Source organism: Mesoplodon mirus (assembly GCF_964341445.2).
Source record: "Mesoplodon mirus genome assembly, chromosome: 13".
NCBI classification, from domain to species: Eukaryota; Metazoa; Chordata; class Mammalia; order Artiodactyla; family Ziphiidae; genus Mesoplodon; species Mesoplodon mirus.
In genome coordinates, this window is record NC_138989.1 from 5,997,079 (window position 1) to 6,014,610 (window position 17,532).

Below are 17,532 nucleotides of genomic sequence, written 5' to 3' on the forward strand. Positions count from 1 at the left end.
CAGTCCTCCTGACCCCTGTGAGTTCAGTCTTGTGCTTGGTGACCTTACACGTCCAGGTCGCATCCAGCTCTGGTGACGCCTGTTACCTTGCCAGCACATCTGGTGTCACATTTTAGAAAAAAAAAGTTTATTTTTGAAAATAGTTTTTTGGTTTTTTTTTTAACCACACTGTGCTGCGTGCAGGATCTTAGTTCCCCGACCAGGAATCGAACCCACGCCCACTGCAGTAGAAGTGCAGAGTCTTAACCACTGGATGGCCGGGGAAGTCCCTGAAAATAGTTTTTTGACCTGAACTATTATTTTACAAGTTGACTAATATAAGTACAACCAATACCGTTGGTCGATAAGTATTCAAAAGTTATATAATTATGCTTCATTTTACTCCCAAGTGTCTCGATTTGGATGATAAACTGCATAGCCCCCGGCTTTCTATCAGGGGGCACTGAGGCTCAGGGCAGTTACACCAGGCACCCCAGGTATCACACAGATGCATCGTCTGCCCTGATCTTAGATGAATTCTCCCACCAGCTGAGGGCTGCTAAAGAGAGAGCGAGAATCAGTCTTTTAAATTGCACAGGCAGTTTGGCCCACTTCTCAGAAGGAGGGTTTCTAACTGCACGAGATGGTCACCTAACTTGAGAGCCTGGTCCCCACGTAACCTGCGGCTCCACTGTGTAATCAGTGTTTGTAGACTCGGGAGTTACACCAGGCTGCCCGACACCAGGCTTGCACCCCTGGTCACTGATCAGTCTGCCTTTGGCCCCTGCCCCTCTCCCTTTTCCTTGGTCTACACCAGCCCTCAAGGCATGACACCCCTGAAGACCCCAACCCCTGCGTAGCTGAATGTCTCTGCCTCTCCTTCCGCCATCTCCCTGGCCAGAGCTCCCCAGCGGGGCCTCACGTTCTTGGTGAAGGGAACCTTTTCTCCTCCTGTCCCTGCCAGAGTTCCTTCCTGTCCCTCCTATCTGCCTGTCTCTGCATTTAAACTCCCAAACTTCTGCCAACGTGTGAAGAAAGTGTGAATCACTCCCTGGCTCCGTGAGCAAGACGTGCAAATAAACTCAGGCTATACCAGCCCACAGTGTATTTACCAGCCTGAATCCTACTTCCTGGTTGAAAATGGGGACTCAAGCCATTGGGTTATTACTGTCTTGCATTGGGGATGGACCTGGGGAGGTGAGTCTGGCCTCCTTGACAGCCTTGGGTCTTTCTAGCCCAAGTTGACCAGAGGCCTGACCCGTGTCTGATGGAAGGTTCCAGATCCCTCTGGTCTTTGCATTCTGGATCTTGGGTCTGTAGCCAGGAAAAGGGAGCCTAGGGAGCAGAAACCCAATCCCCTCTTTAAATATCCATCCAGGCAGGATGCAGGCTTGGTGGGAAAGTTAAAGGAAGCCAGTCTGTGGCTCAGCATTAAAAGCAGAACAGGCGCTGCCCAGTAAGAGAACTGTGCGGTGGTGAGCTCCCTGTCACTTGTAGGGTTCACACAACCTATCAAGGATGGGGGGAGAGGCATTCTCTGCTGGGCAGTGGGGGCGGGGGTGCTGGTCTGGCTGAATCCAAGGCTTCTGTGACCACCTGATGGCTCTGTGCACATCAGGGAGGCAGTTTAGAAGATCCTGCCCAGAGGCACAGGGTGATGTTCCCATCTTACAGATGAGGAAACCAAGGCCCAGGAAGAGGAGAATCACTCTCATGGGGTGTCATGTAGCTGGTGGACTTGGAATCTGCCAGTCCAGCCGGCATTCGCTGCGTAACTCTGTCCCTGTGACCAGGATAGGGGAAGTGAGGTAGGTTCTGGGTTAGGGCCTGAGGTCACCACAGTGGAACCTTCTGGAATACCCCACCAGCCCCAACTGCACTGCAGACCCCTCCCTCCACGGGGCAGGCAGCAAGTGCCTTGTCATAGCCAGGCTGAAGGTGAATCCAGGGGAGGGAGGAGTGATCCATTTGGCCCCGTAGTGTCTCTAGTAAAGATCGTGGTCATAAGAGCAACAGCCTTGAGTTATTCCCTTTAATTGTCACAACAGCCCAGTGGGTGCTGTCATCACCCCATTTTACAGATGAGGACACTGAGGCACAGAGAGGTTACCCAAGGTAACCAGTTGGCCTGTTTGGGGACCAGGATTCAAACTTATCAGGAGTGCTGATTCTCGGGCCCCAACTGGACCTACTGAGTGAGAAACGTTTTGGGCGTGGGCCCAGCCATGTGAGTCTTCACGGCCCTCAGGCTCACTCAGGTCTGAGAACCCCCGATGGAGAGAAGCCTCTGGGTAAGGGAGAGAGCCAGGCGTGAACCGCCCATTTTGTAGATGAACACATAGACTCTGGGGCGAAACCATTTGTCCAGGGGACCTCAGCGCTGGCCCCCTCCATCCTGTGGTCTGATGACGTGAAAGGAGGGAGTGACATTGCCGGAGTCAGAAGGCAGGGGCAGGAACCAGTGGTCAGGGACACAGGATGTTGGGGTCAGCCGCCTCCCGCCTCCACGCAGTGTGGCCTGGGGCAAGTGACTCAACCTCTCTGTTTTCTCATCTGAAAAGGAGAATGGTGATCATCTCCAACTTAGAGGTTATTGAGGGTGAGATGAGTCGTGTGTGTGAAGAGCTTTGCCCGGAGCCCAGCACCCACCGAGTGAGCCCTGTGTTGCTCTTGTTGGGATTATTATTTCTGGAAGGGATGGCCTTTGCTCTGGGCCTTAAAGTGGGAGAGGCCAGGGGTCTGGAGGCAGTGAAAGCTGAAGGAAGCGTTTGCGCAGGGCACCAGCAACCCCTGCTGACCCGGCTCTGCGTCTGAGGGGTGAGACAGGGCCGGGCAGCCCCGAAGGCCTCTCCCCCAGCCCTGCCCACCTCTGAGGCCAGCACCTCCCACCCCAGGACCCTGGAGCCAGTGACTTGTCCAAGGGCACCCAGGAGTGTTCAGCGGTGAGGGCTCTTGGGACAGGGCTGTAGGTCCTCCTGCTGTCTGCTGGGCCCTGGGCCCCTTTCCCAGCCCTGCCTGGCCACAGAGCCTCCTCCCACCCCACCTGCCGCTCATGCCACCTCGCTGCTAACCCTTCTCTCACTTCCTTCCAGCCTTACACGCCTCTGGGAACGAGGTACCCAGAGGGGAATGCAGTGGCCCAGGTACGAATGTGGCCAGCTGGCCGGCGGGGGCGGGGGTAGGGCCTGACCAGGGCGGGGGGCTTCCCAAGGGGGCCTTTTCTCTATGAGGGGCCCCACCTCTGTGAGCACGCCTCTGCCTGTGAGCACCACCCTGCCGCCACCTCTGTCCCCGCTCCTCAGCGCAGTGTCTGTTCCCCATGCTGTTCCCGGGCTCACTCCTGCAGATTAGTGTGCTCGGCTTGACTGCTTGGTTGATTTTTCATTAGTGTGTTCACCTGCGACGCTTACCCAGTTTGATTTCCCCAACAGGAAGTGTGGAGGGTGGGGGGTTTCAGATGTCCCCGTTTTGTAGAAAATGGGGAAAATTGAAACCCAAGAAGTGACAGGAGCGGTTGTTAAGCCCAGAGAGTCAGGCCTGTCTGGAGCTAAGGTCCCCTCCCCCTTTATCTGTACACACGTTCAGTCATCCGATCGATACTTATTGTGCCCCTGCTGTGTACCAGCCCTGTGGGAATGGCTGGGGGATGCAGTCGGTGTGGACCCTTTCCCCATGGGCTCCTTCGAGCTCACTGGCCCCATTTTATGTCACCGTGTTGTGATGACAGCAGTGATAATACAACAGCAAACCGTTACCAGGTGTCACCCTGAGCTGTCACAGCCCCTGTGGGGTGGGAACTGTTCTCCCCACCCTACAGATGGGGAAAGCAAGGCTGGGAGGCCACCGGTGTTACCACGGCCAGGCCACCAGCCGGGGCAGAGCCAGGGTTTGCAGCCCAGATGAGAACAAGGAGACCCCAAAACAAAGGCCTGCAGCCCTGGCCGCCCCCACCCTGACTCTGTGGGGTGCTGGCCACCCACCCGGGGGGTTGGAAGTTAACAGGTTGCTGGGCTCCAGGGTCAGCAGGTGGAGAGGGCGGCCAGAGGAGGACAGGGCACTGGGAGGGGCCGGCGGGGGCGCTGCCCAGGCGTGTAGGAGCCTTAGGGCTACGTGGTGTCAAGCGATGGGGGTCACAGCGCCCTGAGCTCCTGCCTGGAGCCAGGGCGTGCCGTCGGGGCTGTCGGGGGCCGTGGGGAGGGCCAGGCCTGCCTCCACCCTGAGCCCCCGGCACCGCTCACTCCATCTTCACTGTCCCCGCACAGCCACTGTCAACAACAGCTCCGACACCGAGAGCATCCCGTCGCCCCGCACCGAGGCCGCCAAGGACACCGCGCAGAGCGGGACCAAGCCCCCGCCCACCCCGGGCGCCGATGCGCCACCTCCTGAGCCCCCCAGCCCGCCTCCTGAGGATGCCCCGGCCCCCAGCGAGCCCGCCCCGGCCCCCGAAGCCGCCTGCCCACCCACGTCCCCACCGGCACCCGCCTCGCCTGCCGCGGCCCCTGCTGTGGTCCCCAAGGAGGAGAAGGAGGAAGAGGCTGCAGCCGCCCCCTCGGCCGAAGAGGGGGAGGAGCAGAAGCCCCCTGCGGCCCAAGAGCCGGCAGCCGACGTGGGCAAGGCCGAGGAGCCCGGCGAGGCGCCCCCCTCGGAGCCCGTCAAGAGCGAGTGCAAGGAGGAGGCCGCCGAGGAGGGGCCCGACAAGGTCAAGGGGGGCGCGGAGGCCGCAGCCGAGGCCACACCCGAGGGGGCGCCCAAGGTGGAGAAGAAGGAGGGCGGCGGCTCTGGGAGCAAAGGCCCCGCGGCCAAGGGCTCGGGCGCCCCCCAGGACAGCGACTCCAGCGCCACCTGCAGTGCGGACGAGGTCGATGAGCCCGAGGGCGGCGACAAGAACAGGTGAGCGGGCGGCGGCGGCGGCGGCGGCGGCGGCCTCCGTAGACGCTGACCGACCGAGACGGCAGCGCACGAGGCCACTTCCACGCCTGCCCTCGGAGGGAGGGGAGGCCGCCACGAGCGGGCCGGACGCAGGAGCTCCGTGGTGGGAGAGGGCGGCGTCGGGGGCTCGGCCCCCCTCAGCGGTGGCCTCTGAGCTGAGCCCGGACGGGGAAGGAGGAGCCACAGGGAGGGCCAGGGACAGCGTGCTGGGCGGCGTGGATTAGCATCCAGAGCCGCCGCCACAGAGGACCACCCCCAAGTCAGGGCATCGGCAGGGCCACGCCTCGTGACGGCTCCTTCCAGCCTCGGTGGTGCCGGCAGTCCTTGCCTCGTAGACGCGTCGCTCCGTGGTCCCGTGACACCCTCCCTGTGTGTGTGTGTCCCCTAATTTCCCTTTTGCTCTAAGGACACCAGTCCACTGGGTGAGGGTCCGCCCTAAGGACCTCATCTTAACTTGGTCACATCTGCAAAGAGCCTGTTTCCAAAGAAGTTCACGTTCACAGGTACTTGGCTGTTTGGACTTGAACATATTTTGCGGGACGCAATTCTCCCCTCAACACAGTGGGAACAGCAAGTGCCAAAGCCCCGGGGTGGGACTGAGCCTGCGTGATGCAGGCCCTGAGTGGTGGAGCGGGGTCGGGGGGGCAGCTTGGGAAGAGGCAGGGTCAGCAGACCAGCCCGCCTCGTGCGACCCCTCTGGCTGGGTGGGCGGCTGCATTTTGTCCTCAGAGGGAGAGAGCCCGAGAGAGCTGGGGTATGTTTCAGGCTCTGAAACCTGCAGCAGTGTGTTGGGAGGGGTCGGGGGGTTAACGGGGGCCACAGGGGCACAGGGATACATACAGGTTGGAAGGCGGCAGCGGCCGTGTCCCAGGGGCCGGTGAGGCTGGTGGCGGTGGACACGGGGGAAAGTGGCGGATTCCGGGATCCTTGCTGGTTCCTCTTCTGCCCGCGGAGGGTCCCCGAGACCCCCGACCAGAAGCCAAGCTCGTAGACCCCACTTAGGGCCAAACGTGGGCAGCGGAGGGCAGAGCTGCGGAGATCGGCTCCCGCTCACGTCGGGGTGGCTTGAAGAATTCGGTGAGGCAGGCTGGCCAGTTTTATTTTGACTGAAAACAGTGCAGTCTGTTTTCTCTCCCCTCACGTCTCTCGGAAAAGTTCTGGGCAGCACGAGAGGGAGGAAAATCTGACTTTCAAACCCGACCTGTTCCCCAGGAGCCGTTTCCTCTGCCCCACGATCCACCTCGGGGCATGCGAAAACGGCACCTTCTAGAACGTTTCGTATGAAACTAGGACTTGGTCTGGGTCCCCACATGGTCCACAAAAGCCGGTGAGCCACGTCGTCCTCTGCCTCCTGCGTCCGGGGGGGACCCTCACCCCGCTTGTGTGGCCCTTTGATAAGCAAAGGCCTGGCCAACAGGTTTCTGAGGGCACAGAGACCCTGAGCTTCCTGCCCAGAGGGCGCAGCTTGGAAAACAGTGCTCATGGCGGCTCGGTCTGCCCGGGAGGGCCCTGGGCCAGGGTCTGGCCACTCGGCTTACTCTTTGCGCCTGGGTAATGGGGTCAGGGCGGGCGGCTCCCCACCCTCTCCTGCTGGCCGCGGGGACAGAGTCATGGAAACACATGTTTCTGCTCTTAGTGGGAAGAGTGCTGAGCTCATGGGACAGCCACGCTGATAAGCGGCCTCCCGGAGTCTGTGTTTTGGGTGCACATGGCCTGACGGGCTGGACAGCTCGGCGGGTTGGCCTGGATCCCGACAGCCCGCCCGCACCTCTTGGGCCAGGCCTGAAGCCCCGCAGCCTACTTTCAGCTGCTCCCCACCCCAGCCCCGCCCAGGGACGTGTCCTTCCCTCCCCGAGCTGGGTCTGGCTTCCATCCGCTCTTCCTGCCTGAGCGGCCAGCATTCGATCCCTCGGGAGCAGGGGCCCTGGGCTGGGAGTCAGGACACCTGGTTTGTCACGCCCTCTGTGACCGAGGCCAGTCCCCTGGCCCCAGGGTGAGGCTGGACTCAGGCCAGCCTCCTGACCTCTTCCCTCCCCGGCCACAGCCACACAGGGCCGGGCAGGCACCGGAGGACGCAGGCGAGATGCGTCAGAGCGCGCCCTGGCAGCCAGCGCCTCCCGGGAGGGCCAGCGGGATGGGTGGGCCCCCAGGCGACCCCCGGTCCTGGCCTCCTGCCCACGGCCCTCCCTCCCTCCCGCCTGGCAGTCCCGGCGCAGTGAACTGGGCGTCCCTGGACAGACACAAGATGCATCTCGTTCTGGCCCGTGCCCGGACGACTTGGGGAGGGAAGATCATATCCTGCTTTTCCTCTCCCTCACTCTCTGCCAGGCAGCTCCACCTGGGAGTTTTCTTGGCCCACAGCCAGAGATACTGGCTTCGATTGCAGAGCCTTGAGCTTGCCTGCCCCTGCCTGTTCCACTTCCCAGAGAAGGTGCCTGGGCACTTTCTGGAAGGGCTGGGCCTTCAGAAAGTCCCTTCTCTGGGCCTCAGCGTTTTCACGTATAAGATGGGTGTGGGTATCCTGGCTTATGGGCTTCTTGTCAGGATAATGGAGTTACGAGCCAGCCTGGCACTTTGGAACTGCTTCAGGCTCCCCGCAAAGGTCACTCCAGGAGGAGGCTGGAATGCGGCTTCTTCTGCTGAGCCCCTGCAACTTTGAAAGAATGTAACAGCAATTTCTCCTTTACTTCTTTAGTCCATAAATGATTAACTGGGCCCCAGTGTGTGCCAGGCGCCATTCTGGGCTCAAGGGGTGCCGGGAACAGGACACATGAGGTCCTGGCTCCAAGGAGCTTACATTTTAGTGAGAGCGACCAGTACGGAACTGGAACAGTAATGGAATAAAGGGAATGCTCGTGTGATAAGTGGGTGATGGAGGGATTGGGGGTGGGGGGAGTGGGAGGGGCAGTCGGGGAGGCCTGTCTGAGGAGGCGCCATTGAAGGATGATCGGAACACTTAGTGTGAGACGTGGAGGGAAAAAGCCAGCAGTGGGAACAGCCAGTTCAAAGGTCCTGTGGCCACATGAGCTTATGTTCAGTAGACAGCAAAGAGGCCTGTGGCTGAGTGTGGAGCAAGCGAAGGGAAGAGGGGAAGGCAGGAGAGGAGGTCACAGAGGTGGGCAGGGACCCGGAAGGCAGGAGAGGAGGTCACAGAGGTGGGCAGGGACCCGGCCCGACCTGGCTCCACAGGGCCCCAGGGGTCGAGGTAAGGAGTGCGGTTTTATCCTGGGAGCACAGGGGAGTAACATGACTTCGTCTGTGTGGACACTGTTCACAGTCCCACCTATCCCAGCCCAGTGATGATGAGAAAGCTGGGGAAGGGGGGCTCAGCAGAGAGGGGGCATACTGTTGCAGGACCCAGAGTCCCCTGTGGCCCCTCCCCCTACCCCAGCCCTGGTCTTCCAGGGTGGGAAGAAAAACCACAGGAATGGGAAGGTGCCCGAGCCGCTCAGCGCCAGGCGCTGTTCTTGGGGCTTCCCATGTTCCACCCACAGGACAATCCTCGGAGGGAGCGACTGTTCTCGTACCCATTTTACAGATGGGGGGAAACTGAGTGAGGCACAGCTGGTTAAGTCATACGGCCAAAGGTGGGATTTGAACTGGGAGCCAGAGCCCTGAATACGGGGTCGGGGGCGGGACCCTGGCTGCTCTCAGCCAAGTTGCTGGCTTCCCCCGCCTGTCCCGGGTCATGTGCACAGTGCCAGGCTCCGAGAGCCCCTACCCTGCCCAGGCCTCCAGGGAGGAAAATAAAAGCCCTGTCTTCCAAGAAAACAAAGGAAAGAGAACAGAGGGAGGGCGCTGCCACGGGGAGGGCCCCTGGAGGTGGTGCTCGCCCACCGTGGATGTGGGATGAGGGGGGTTGGGGGCCACGTGAGCACCAGGCATCTTCCCGCTCCCCGGTGGGGGGAGCCCAGGACCCTTGGGCTTGTTGAGGATCTGAATCCAGACCCTTGTTCTTGGATGCTGTCCTCTTTTTTTTTTTTTTTTTTTTGCGGTACGCGGGCCTCTCACTGTTGTGGCCTCTCCCGTTGCGGAGCACAGGCTCCGGACGCGCAGGCTCAGCGGCCATGGCTCACGGGCCCAGCCGCTCAACGGCATGTGGGATCTTCCCGGACCGGGGCACGAACCCGTGTCCCCTGCATCGGCAGGCGGACTCTCAACCACTGCGCCACCAGGGAAGCCCCGGATGCCGCCCTCTTTACCGTGAGCTGTCAGGCTGTCATCTCGTCAACTGTGAAGTGCCGTGCCCATGGCTGCAGTCCCCACTGAGCTCCTGCCTTGCTGGGTGAGGGTTAGGGGGGCCTCAGGAAATCCTGAGGGGTCTGGACCTCTGTGCTTGTCCCCCCACCCCGCAGCTGGTGCCTGCTGAGAGCATTCGAGGGGCGACCCCTGCCCCCTCCAATCTGACTGCCCCCTGCCTGGACAAGAAGCCACCGGGAAACCAAGGCAGGACACAGGTCTGAGTCGGAGGTCCTAGTTCACTGACAATCAGAGTGAGACACAGACGCTTTGCTGATTTTATATGTATTATAAAAGCATATTTTGTGTCCCTGTAAAATTATATTTACAAAAATATAAAAGTTTATATTTTAACTTTAAAATCTGCATTTTAGAGTAATTTATACAGCAAATAATAGTATAACATTAGGGCTTCCCTGTTGGCGCAGTCGTTGAGAGTCCGCCTGCCGATGCAGGGGACACGGGTTCGTGCCCCGGTCTGGGAGGATCCCACGTGCCGCAGAGCGGCTGGGCCGGTGAGCTATGGCCGCTGGGCCTGCGCGTCCGGAGCCTGTGCTCCACAATGGGAGAGGCCACAACAGTGAGAGGCCCGCGTACCACAAAAAAAAAAAAAAAAAAAAATAGTATAACATTATTACTTTATTATTTGTAGAAACAGTACAGTTCATATAACAAACCCTTGATTTCATGGCTGGCAAATAGTATATTCTTTATCTTTTCCCTGTAACAGCTTTATTGAGACATAATTCACAAACCATACAATTCAGCCATTGAAGTGTACAGTTCAGTGGTTTTTAGTACATTCACAGAGTTGTGTAATCATCACCACTGTTGAATTCCAGAACATTTTCACTGCCCCAAAAAGAAACCCCAGACCATTAGCAGTCATTCCTCATCCCCCACCTCCAGCCCCTGGTCCGCTAATCTCTCTTCTCTGTCTGTGTCTATGGATTTGCCTCTTCTGGGAATTTCATATAAATGGAAACATGCCGTATGTGGCCTTTTGCAACTGGCTTCTTGCACTCAGCGTCATGTTTCTGAGGTTCATCCATGTTGTAGCCTGTGTCAGCACTTCATTTATGGCTGAATAATATTCCGTTGTATATATATTTATCACATTTTGTTTATCCATTCATCTGTTTTTGGCCACTTGGGTTGTTCCCACCTTTTGGCTCTTGTGAATAGTGGCTGCTGTGATCTTGTGTGAACGAGTGTTTGTGTGGATGTGTGTTTTCATTCTCTTCAGTATATGCCCAGCAGTAGAATTGCCGGATCCTATGGTGACTCTGTTTCACCTTCTGAGGAACTGCCAGAGTGTTTTCCAAAGTGGCTGCATATATTCATTTTAAATTTAAGTCTACAAATGCAAGTTGGTTTAAATGGACATTGATAATTAGTTGTGACGGGCGTGTGGGGCAGTGTTTGGTGACGGTTGAAGCTGCAGGTGGGGAATGCAGGACAGGTGATAACATCAGTTCTCAGACCTGGTCAGGGTGCCTTGGCCCGAGGGTGGTGGGCAAAACGGGGCTGGGCCTGAGTCCAGGGGAGCAAGGACGGGCAGCCACAGCAGGAGAGGCCTCGGGTGGTCCTTGGAGCGTGAGCAGGATCTGGAGAGGTCGAGAGAGGTGAGGACGGCAGGGAGGGTGAGCCGGGTCGAGAGGACCGTGGAGACCAGCTGAGCACGGAGAAGTCAGGCCAAGCTCTGCGCCCTGCACGCCATGGGCAGCGCCAGTGGGCGTCGCCGAGACTGACTCCGCTCAGCTGAGTATGTGGCAGATGCGGCCAGGGGGTTAGCGCCCCCGGGACTGGCTTGCCACAGGCTGTGGTCCCGGTCACAGGCCATGGTCTCACTGCAGAGAGCAGCGGGCACCGCAGCTGCACCTCACCCGTCTGTCCTGCTCCATCTGCGGGAAGCAGCCGTGTTCTGCTCTTTGCTGGGCGTCCGGCAGCCAGCACTGGGTGGCGTGAGCTACATCCTGGTGGTCATGGATCGTACCTGGAAGGCAGCGGCTGTGCTTATTACAGTCTGCATGTGGCATCAGCCAGGATGGTCACAGTACACGCTAAGGGCTGTACCAACAGGACCCTCTGGCTTTGGGGACCTGGCCTTCGTTTTGCCCTCTGGCTGAATCCAGCCCACAGCCAATGCCTTTGTGTGTACCGTTTGATCATCTAGCCGGCTCTGGCGCCCTGCAAGCAGACATTGGATTCTGGGTCTCCAACCACACACCCCAAGCACAACACCAGGCCTGCTGTGTATTCAGCAAGTGCGGGTCACAGGAGGGAACCGAGGGCTGGGCCGGAGCCAGGCAGCCCCGGTGGGTGGGTGAGGGCTTCTGAGGCTGCAGCAGACCCAGCTCCTGCCCTGGAGACCCTCGTGCCAGCTGGGGAGGCAGACAGGGGTTGTGGCAGGGCCCTGTGGTCAGTGCTGGCGAGCTCTGGAAATCCCTGAAGACTTCCTGAAGCGGGCAACACCCGTGAGCAGCTCTGGAGCCACACCCCAGGGCAGGCTCTGCTCCGGTATCCCAGACACTGCACCTCTACACTGGGGTGACCCTGTCGCTGGCATCCCACCGTGTTTCAGCCCCCCCACTCCGCCCCCCCGACACACACACCATGCGCAGGTGCGCTGCCCCATTCTGCATGTCAGCAGCAGACAGACGTGACCTTGCTTTAGAGGACGAGGCACCTGCAGGCCCTGCTCAACACCACAGCCCCACTTAGGGCTGCTGGGCGGGCCGTGTACACGCTGACCAGCCCCTCCATGCAGAGCCTGTACCCGCACGCTTTAGCACCTCAGCAAACGGTGTGCAGGCAAGATTCCCAGCATCTCAGGTTGCATTTGGGCTGAGTGGGGGGCTCCCCAATCCTGATCTCCAATAAGCAAGGTCCTCTCAGCACCACGCCCCAGGCCCTACCCCGGCACCTGAGCCTCTCCTATTTGGGTGACGGAGAGTCCCTCTGAACCTCCCAAGCTCCCCAAGCCTTAAGCTGGTTGATTCTTGGCCTTTCTGGCAGCTTCCAAAGGGCCGAGCGTGGTGTGGGCCCTGAGTGTGGGTTTCTCTGGGGCTTTCCTTGCCTTGGGCTGTCTCAGGAGTGTTTAATCCTGGCTGGGCCTCTGGGCTGGGGTGGGAGGGGTCTTGGCCCCTTGTGAGGCCTGCATGGACCAGAGGAGGGAGGGAGGGAGGGAGGGAGGAGACCCCACCGTGACCCCAGGTCTCCTGGGCCCCGTGATCCTGGACCTTCGCCTCTCTCTGGCAGCCCCTCCGGCCCCGTCATCCAGGCTGGAGCCAGGAGGCCGGGAGCCCGTGGGCCTGACGCTGGTCTCCCCCGCAGGCTCCTGTCGCCACGGCCTAGCCTCCTCACCGCGACCAGCGACGCCAGGACCAACGCCTCGCCCCAGAAGCCGTTGGACCTGAAGCAGCTGAAGCAGCGTGCGGCCGCCATCCCCCCAATTGTGAGTCCCGGGCCCCTGCGACCTCCACCTCCTGTTGGGGGGACGGTAGATCTGGCCGGGCAGGCGGGGCCCCAGCACCTGCACAGCCTGGCTCTGCCCGCGTCTCCCATTCCCTGGGCAAAGCCCCGTGGAGACAGGCGGGGAGGCTGGGGGATTGGCGAGGTGTCCGCCCTGGCCTCTCTCCCCACCCCGCCCGCCGACGGTTCTCCAGAGGCGCCCAGGCCTCTCAGTGAGCTCCCCCAGCCCGCTCTCACAGCTCCTCGGAGCGGAGGGCGGCGCCCACAGTTACCGAGAGGCCTTTCGCTGGGGGAAGGAGGGAGCTGGAAGATTCCTCCCCAGGCCCAGCAGGAGGACCCCCAGAGGTGCCCCTTACTCGGGATGGCTCAGTTGTGGCCAAAGCCGTCCGTCTCCGAGGAGGTGGGCCGGGCCTTCAAACGCAGCTGGGGGCTCTGGGCTGAAAGGCTCTGAGCTGACCAGGGCTTTCCCAGTGAGGGGCACAAGGTGCGCCAAGCCGCGCTGCCCACTCCCCGAGGCCGGGCCCAGTCCCACTGGTCAGCCCCGATCCCTCCGAGACCCGGAGCGATTTGGGGAAGGGCGAAGGGGCTGGTGGGGAGGGTAACGGGGGCTCCCCCATCCACGGCCGGGCAGCTGGGATGGGCGGACACACCCCCTACACTCTGCACAAAGCCCTACCCTCCTGGCCCTCAAGCCGCGTGCCCTTGGGCACGTCGCGGCCTCCCCCTGGGCCTCAGTTTCCAGGCTGGTCCCACGCAGGGGGCCTGGAGGGCTTTCCCTGATCTCTGTGACCTATGGACGGACGGGCTGTGAAGATGCTCAGTCCTCCCGGCTTCCCTCAGCAGGTCACCAAAGCCCACGAGCCCGCCCGGGAGGACGCGGCGCCCCCTGTTCCTCCGCCACCGCAGCACGTGCAACCGGAGAGCGACAGCCCCCAGCAGCCCAGCAGCAGCCCTCGAGGCAAAAGCAGGAGCCCTGTGCCTCCTGCTGAGAAGGAGGGTAAGTGTGTGCCGGTGGCCCAGGGAGTATGGGGGAGAGGGGGCAGGTGGGTGGGCGTAAGGGGCCTTTGCGTGTGCAGAGCAGCTCCTGCAGGCTCCAAGGCCGCAGTGGCCCGACAGGCCAAGTAAATGAGTGACACATGGCGGGGGGGGTGAGGCAGTGTGGGGGTGGGCACTGGGGCAGTTGGAGACTTCTGTTCTTTCTAAAGTGGGTGCATATTGGCCTCAGCCGAGAGTCCCAGCAGTACAGGCCTGGGGTGGTTCTTCCAGAGAAGCTACTAATCCATCTTTTCATGTGAAACCTTCGAATTTCTCAACATTGGCAACTTCTCAAAATTTTCAAAAGCACTGTGCATGTACGAAAACATGTCTATGGCTCAGTTTCTGGTTCCCCGTGATTCAGTCCACACGTGAGCTTCTAGAACCACGAGGTTCAGCACCGGCTGGCAGCAACTCTGAGGCCTGGGCAGGAAGCACTTCCCCCTCCAGCTTTCACCCTGACCTTATTCCAGGCCGAGGTCACTGGGTTCACTGGGGAGCCAGTGGGGTGATTCCCCGAGCAGCTGTGTTGCAGCAACTGCCCGGGGCGGGCTTTACTGTCACCACGTGAAGCTCAAGGTCTGGAGGCAGGTGGGGCATGGTTTCTCATTCTCTGGATCTTCTGTCTCTGCCCCAGACCCCCGACCCGGCCCAAGAAGTCTCAAGCCTGTGTCCCAAAGGGACACCCGTCCCAGACCAGCCTGGCACGTCTCAGGCACTGGGGGCTGACCCCCCAGAGGCTCCCCCCACGCTGGGCTAGCCCAGGCTCCTGCGGGCTGCTCTAGGGGTCTGAGGGCAGCAGGACCCCAGGCCATCCTCCGTGACCGACGCAACCCAGGGACAGGTGTGGGCAGCCAGGGCCACCTGCGTCCCCACCCCCGGCAGCCTCTGGTACGACGTCCCGCCTTCTCTAGAAAGCCGGGCGGCCCTCGGCCATGGGCCTCCCTGAGGGCAGTGCTGTGTGCTGGACGACAGAGAGCAGGGCTGTCCCTGAAGCAGCCCAGCTCCACACCTCACAAGTGACAGGGCCTGCCAGACACGCCCCCGCTGATCAGCCCGCCCTGCCTGCCGCCTTCACCTGCTGCAGGAAGTCTCGGATGCCACCCACACGGGCGGGCGTGCATCCTGGCTGGCACACAGGCCAGCTTGTGGCCACGGGGCCAGGACTTTGGTTGAACAACCACGATCGCCAAGCACCATGCCAGGCAGCGGGGGTTCGGCAGTGAGCAGGATGAAATCCCTGCTCCGAGGAGCTGCTGCTTTTGCAAGAGGACATTAAACAGGGGGACACGTAAGGAAGCAAGATGACCTTAGGCTGGTTCATGCAGCAAAAGAGACAAAACAGAATGAGTGATGAGGGGCTCAGGGAAGGGTCTCCGCGAAGAGGAGAAGGCAGTCGTGGGAAGATCGGGGGAAGGGCGTTCAGGCATAGGGAACAGCACGTGCAAAGGCCCTGGGGTGGGAACAAGCTTGGTGTGTTGGCGGAGCTGCCGGGAGGTCGTGGTGGCTGGGGAGGGGGTAGGATAGGAGGTGGGACAGGGAGATGGGGGACCAGATTGTGTAGGGCCTCGTAGACCATGGTACTGTGGGATTTTGTCTTGGGTGCAGAAAAAGCCTTTGCTGGAGGAATTTTAAGGGGTGTGTGTGTGTGTGTGTGTAGGGGACTGGGGAGAGGTCAGGCAATCTGATTTTTATTTTAGAAAGATCTCTTCTCTCTCCGCCTCTCTGGCCATTGTTGAGGAGAAAGGGCGGCAGGGAGTTGTGGGCAGATGCAAGAGGCCATGGTGGCAGCCTGGACTGTGCGGGTGACCATGAAGGGGGGCATTGGGACTTTGTTTCAAAGGCAAACAGTGGGACCTCCTGATGAACCCGAGTGTGGGGTTGAAAGCAGAATGTCTGCCTCTTCCTGGGACCCTGCCAGCCACCCACGCTGGGACCGGGACTCCCCGTGGTGGGGCTGGGGTTCGCTGGACGAGAGTGTAGTGTGAGACGTGGGGTCTGGCTCTGGAAGGACATTCCAGGGCTGGGGCACCAGCCCAGGGCGGATAGCTGCGTGGCAGTGTCAGGGGCCCAAACAGCCTTGGCCGGCGCCAGATCTGAGCCGGGCTGGGCCATACTTGGGTGGCTGGACACCACACAGGGCCAGGCAGGGCCCGCTGGGATGGGTCACAGGCCCTGTCCTGGGAGAAGGTGAGCCACCACCTGTGCTTTCTGAGTCTGGCATTCGGCCCGTTGGCACGGCGGAGGGCTGCGCCGTTTCCTGGAATCGCTCCGCACAGGAGACGGGGCACCTGGCGACAGGCACCAAGGCCTGCCTTGCAGCTAGCACCCGTAGGCACATGCATGAACTTGACACCCAGCCCGACCGACCTCTCTGGTCTCTCAGGAGCCTCCCCCGCCGCCCGGCTCCTGCCTGGAGCTGCTCCGCCAGCCCATCCCTTGGGCTCCCTGGGCCCAGCTGGAGGAACAGGTTGTCTCTCCAAGCTCTCGGCCGCCGGCCCATCCTGGCCCGGCCCCAGATTTCCCTTCCAGCACCGGAGGCCACCCCCCCGCCCCTGCCCCCTCCCACGGCAGCCGGAGCTGAGCTGGAGAGAGCAGCCCAGGCACGCGCGGTCGGGTGGCTGGACGAGCGAGGTCCAGGGTGTGCGTGGAATTTCCGGGCCCGGTGCAGGCCCTGGGTGGGGGTGGGGGGCGCCTCCACTGGGGGTTGGTTGAGCATGAGAATCCCCACCCCGGGTTACTCCCCGCATCTGCGGCGCCTCCTGCGGGCTCCCCACGTCAGCAGGCGCACAGGTCCGGGGGGAGCTCAGTCTCCCGGGAGAGAAGCAAGGGGCGCGCACGCCTCCACCCCCCCCTGCTGGGCCCACAGCAGGTGGCTCTCAGTGCCCTCCTGCTCGCCTCGCTGGGTCTTCAGAGACTCCCTCTGTCACCTGGAGGTGGCCCGAGGGACGACACCTGCCTGCCGTTCCCATCCCAGGCCCGGCATTCCCCAGTCGTTATCAGCTGGCTACTCCTTCCCCGCCCCCCACCCCGTACCCCGCCCTCGCCATCATCGGTCCTCCAGCCTGACACCAATTCTCAAGGAAGAGGTTTGGCGCTTAGGACCGATTTCAGCAGAGTGAGTGGCCAGCGGGAGAACACCGTGAAGACAGCCTGGCCTTTGGCCATGTCTGCGGGCTGTCCCCAGGTCTGAGAATCCAGGGCCAATCGTTGTTCCTCTTCCTGTGATCAGTGTGTGTGTGGCAAAGGTGAAGGTTACAGCCTGCAGCCCGTCTACCTGGGCTCAGAGCTCCCCTTGCTGGCTGTGGGCCTTTGACCAGGTGACTTCACCTCTCCGAGCCTCCGTGTTCCCATCTGCAAATTGGGGATAATCCTCATCATCCCGGGCATCCGGGCCGTAGCCGTGCTGGCGGGAGCACACATACACGGATCATGGCAAACTGTTCTGACCGCCTTCGTCATCTGAAGAGGTCAGCAAGCCTCTTCTGGAAAGGGCCAGATAGTAAATATTTTAGGCTTTGTGGGCCAGACAGACGGTCTCTGTCGCAACTCCTCAGCTCTGCTGCAGATGATAAATAAACGTGTGGATGTGACCACGTTCCAGCACAAGTGTACACACAGAATCGGATGGTGGGCAGGCCCCGTGCCACCATCTGCCGCCCCCTGGTTTGGAAGTTTGTCCAGGCCCCTTGCTGACCCGGTGCCGGGCAAGTGCCTGTGGGATTCCAGCGCTGGAATCAGGGGCCGCTGAGAAGCCCAGCCCAAGCCCGAGGCACAACCGTGCTTGACAGGACATCACAGGAGTCAGCGTGGTGCCCGGTCTGCACACTTGGGGGGCTCCATCACTGTTGGCCAGGACCTTCCCCTGGCCGAGGC

The 17,532-nt window shown here is 60.9% G+C and overlaps 1 protein-coding gene across 28 annotated transcripts in view; it reads left to right on the forward strand.

Moving 5' to 3' along the window:
• Positions 1-17,532, forward strand: part of NCOR2 (nuclear receptor corepressor 2) — a 224,761-nt gene that overhangs the window by 176,615 nt on the left and 30,614 nt on the right. For 19 of the 28 annotated variants that reach the window (XM_082641462.1, XM_082641487.1, XM_082641489.1 and 16 more), the window contains 4 exons: positions 3,072-3,122; positions 4,242-4,869; positions 12,484-12,604; positions 13,462-13,618. In XM_082641462.1, the coding sequence (XP_082497588.1) occupies positions 3,072-3,122; positions 4,242-4,869; positions 12,484-12,604; positions 13,462-13,618 (957 nt within the window). The remainder of the gene's footprint in view (positions 1-3,071; positions 3,123-4,241; positions 4,870-12,483; positions 12,605-13,461; positions 13,619-17,532) is intronic. The other 9 variants (XM_082641484.1, XM_082641466.1, XM_082641464.1 and 6 more) reach the window with 2 other exon arrangements.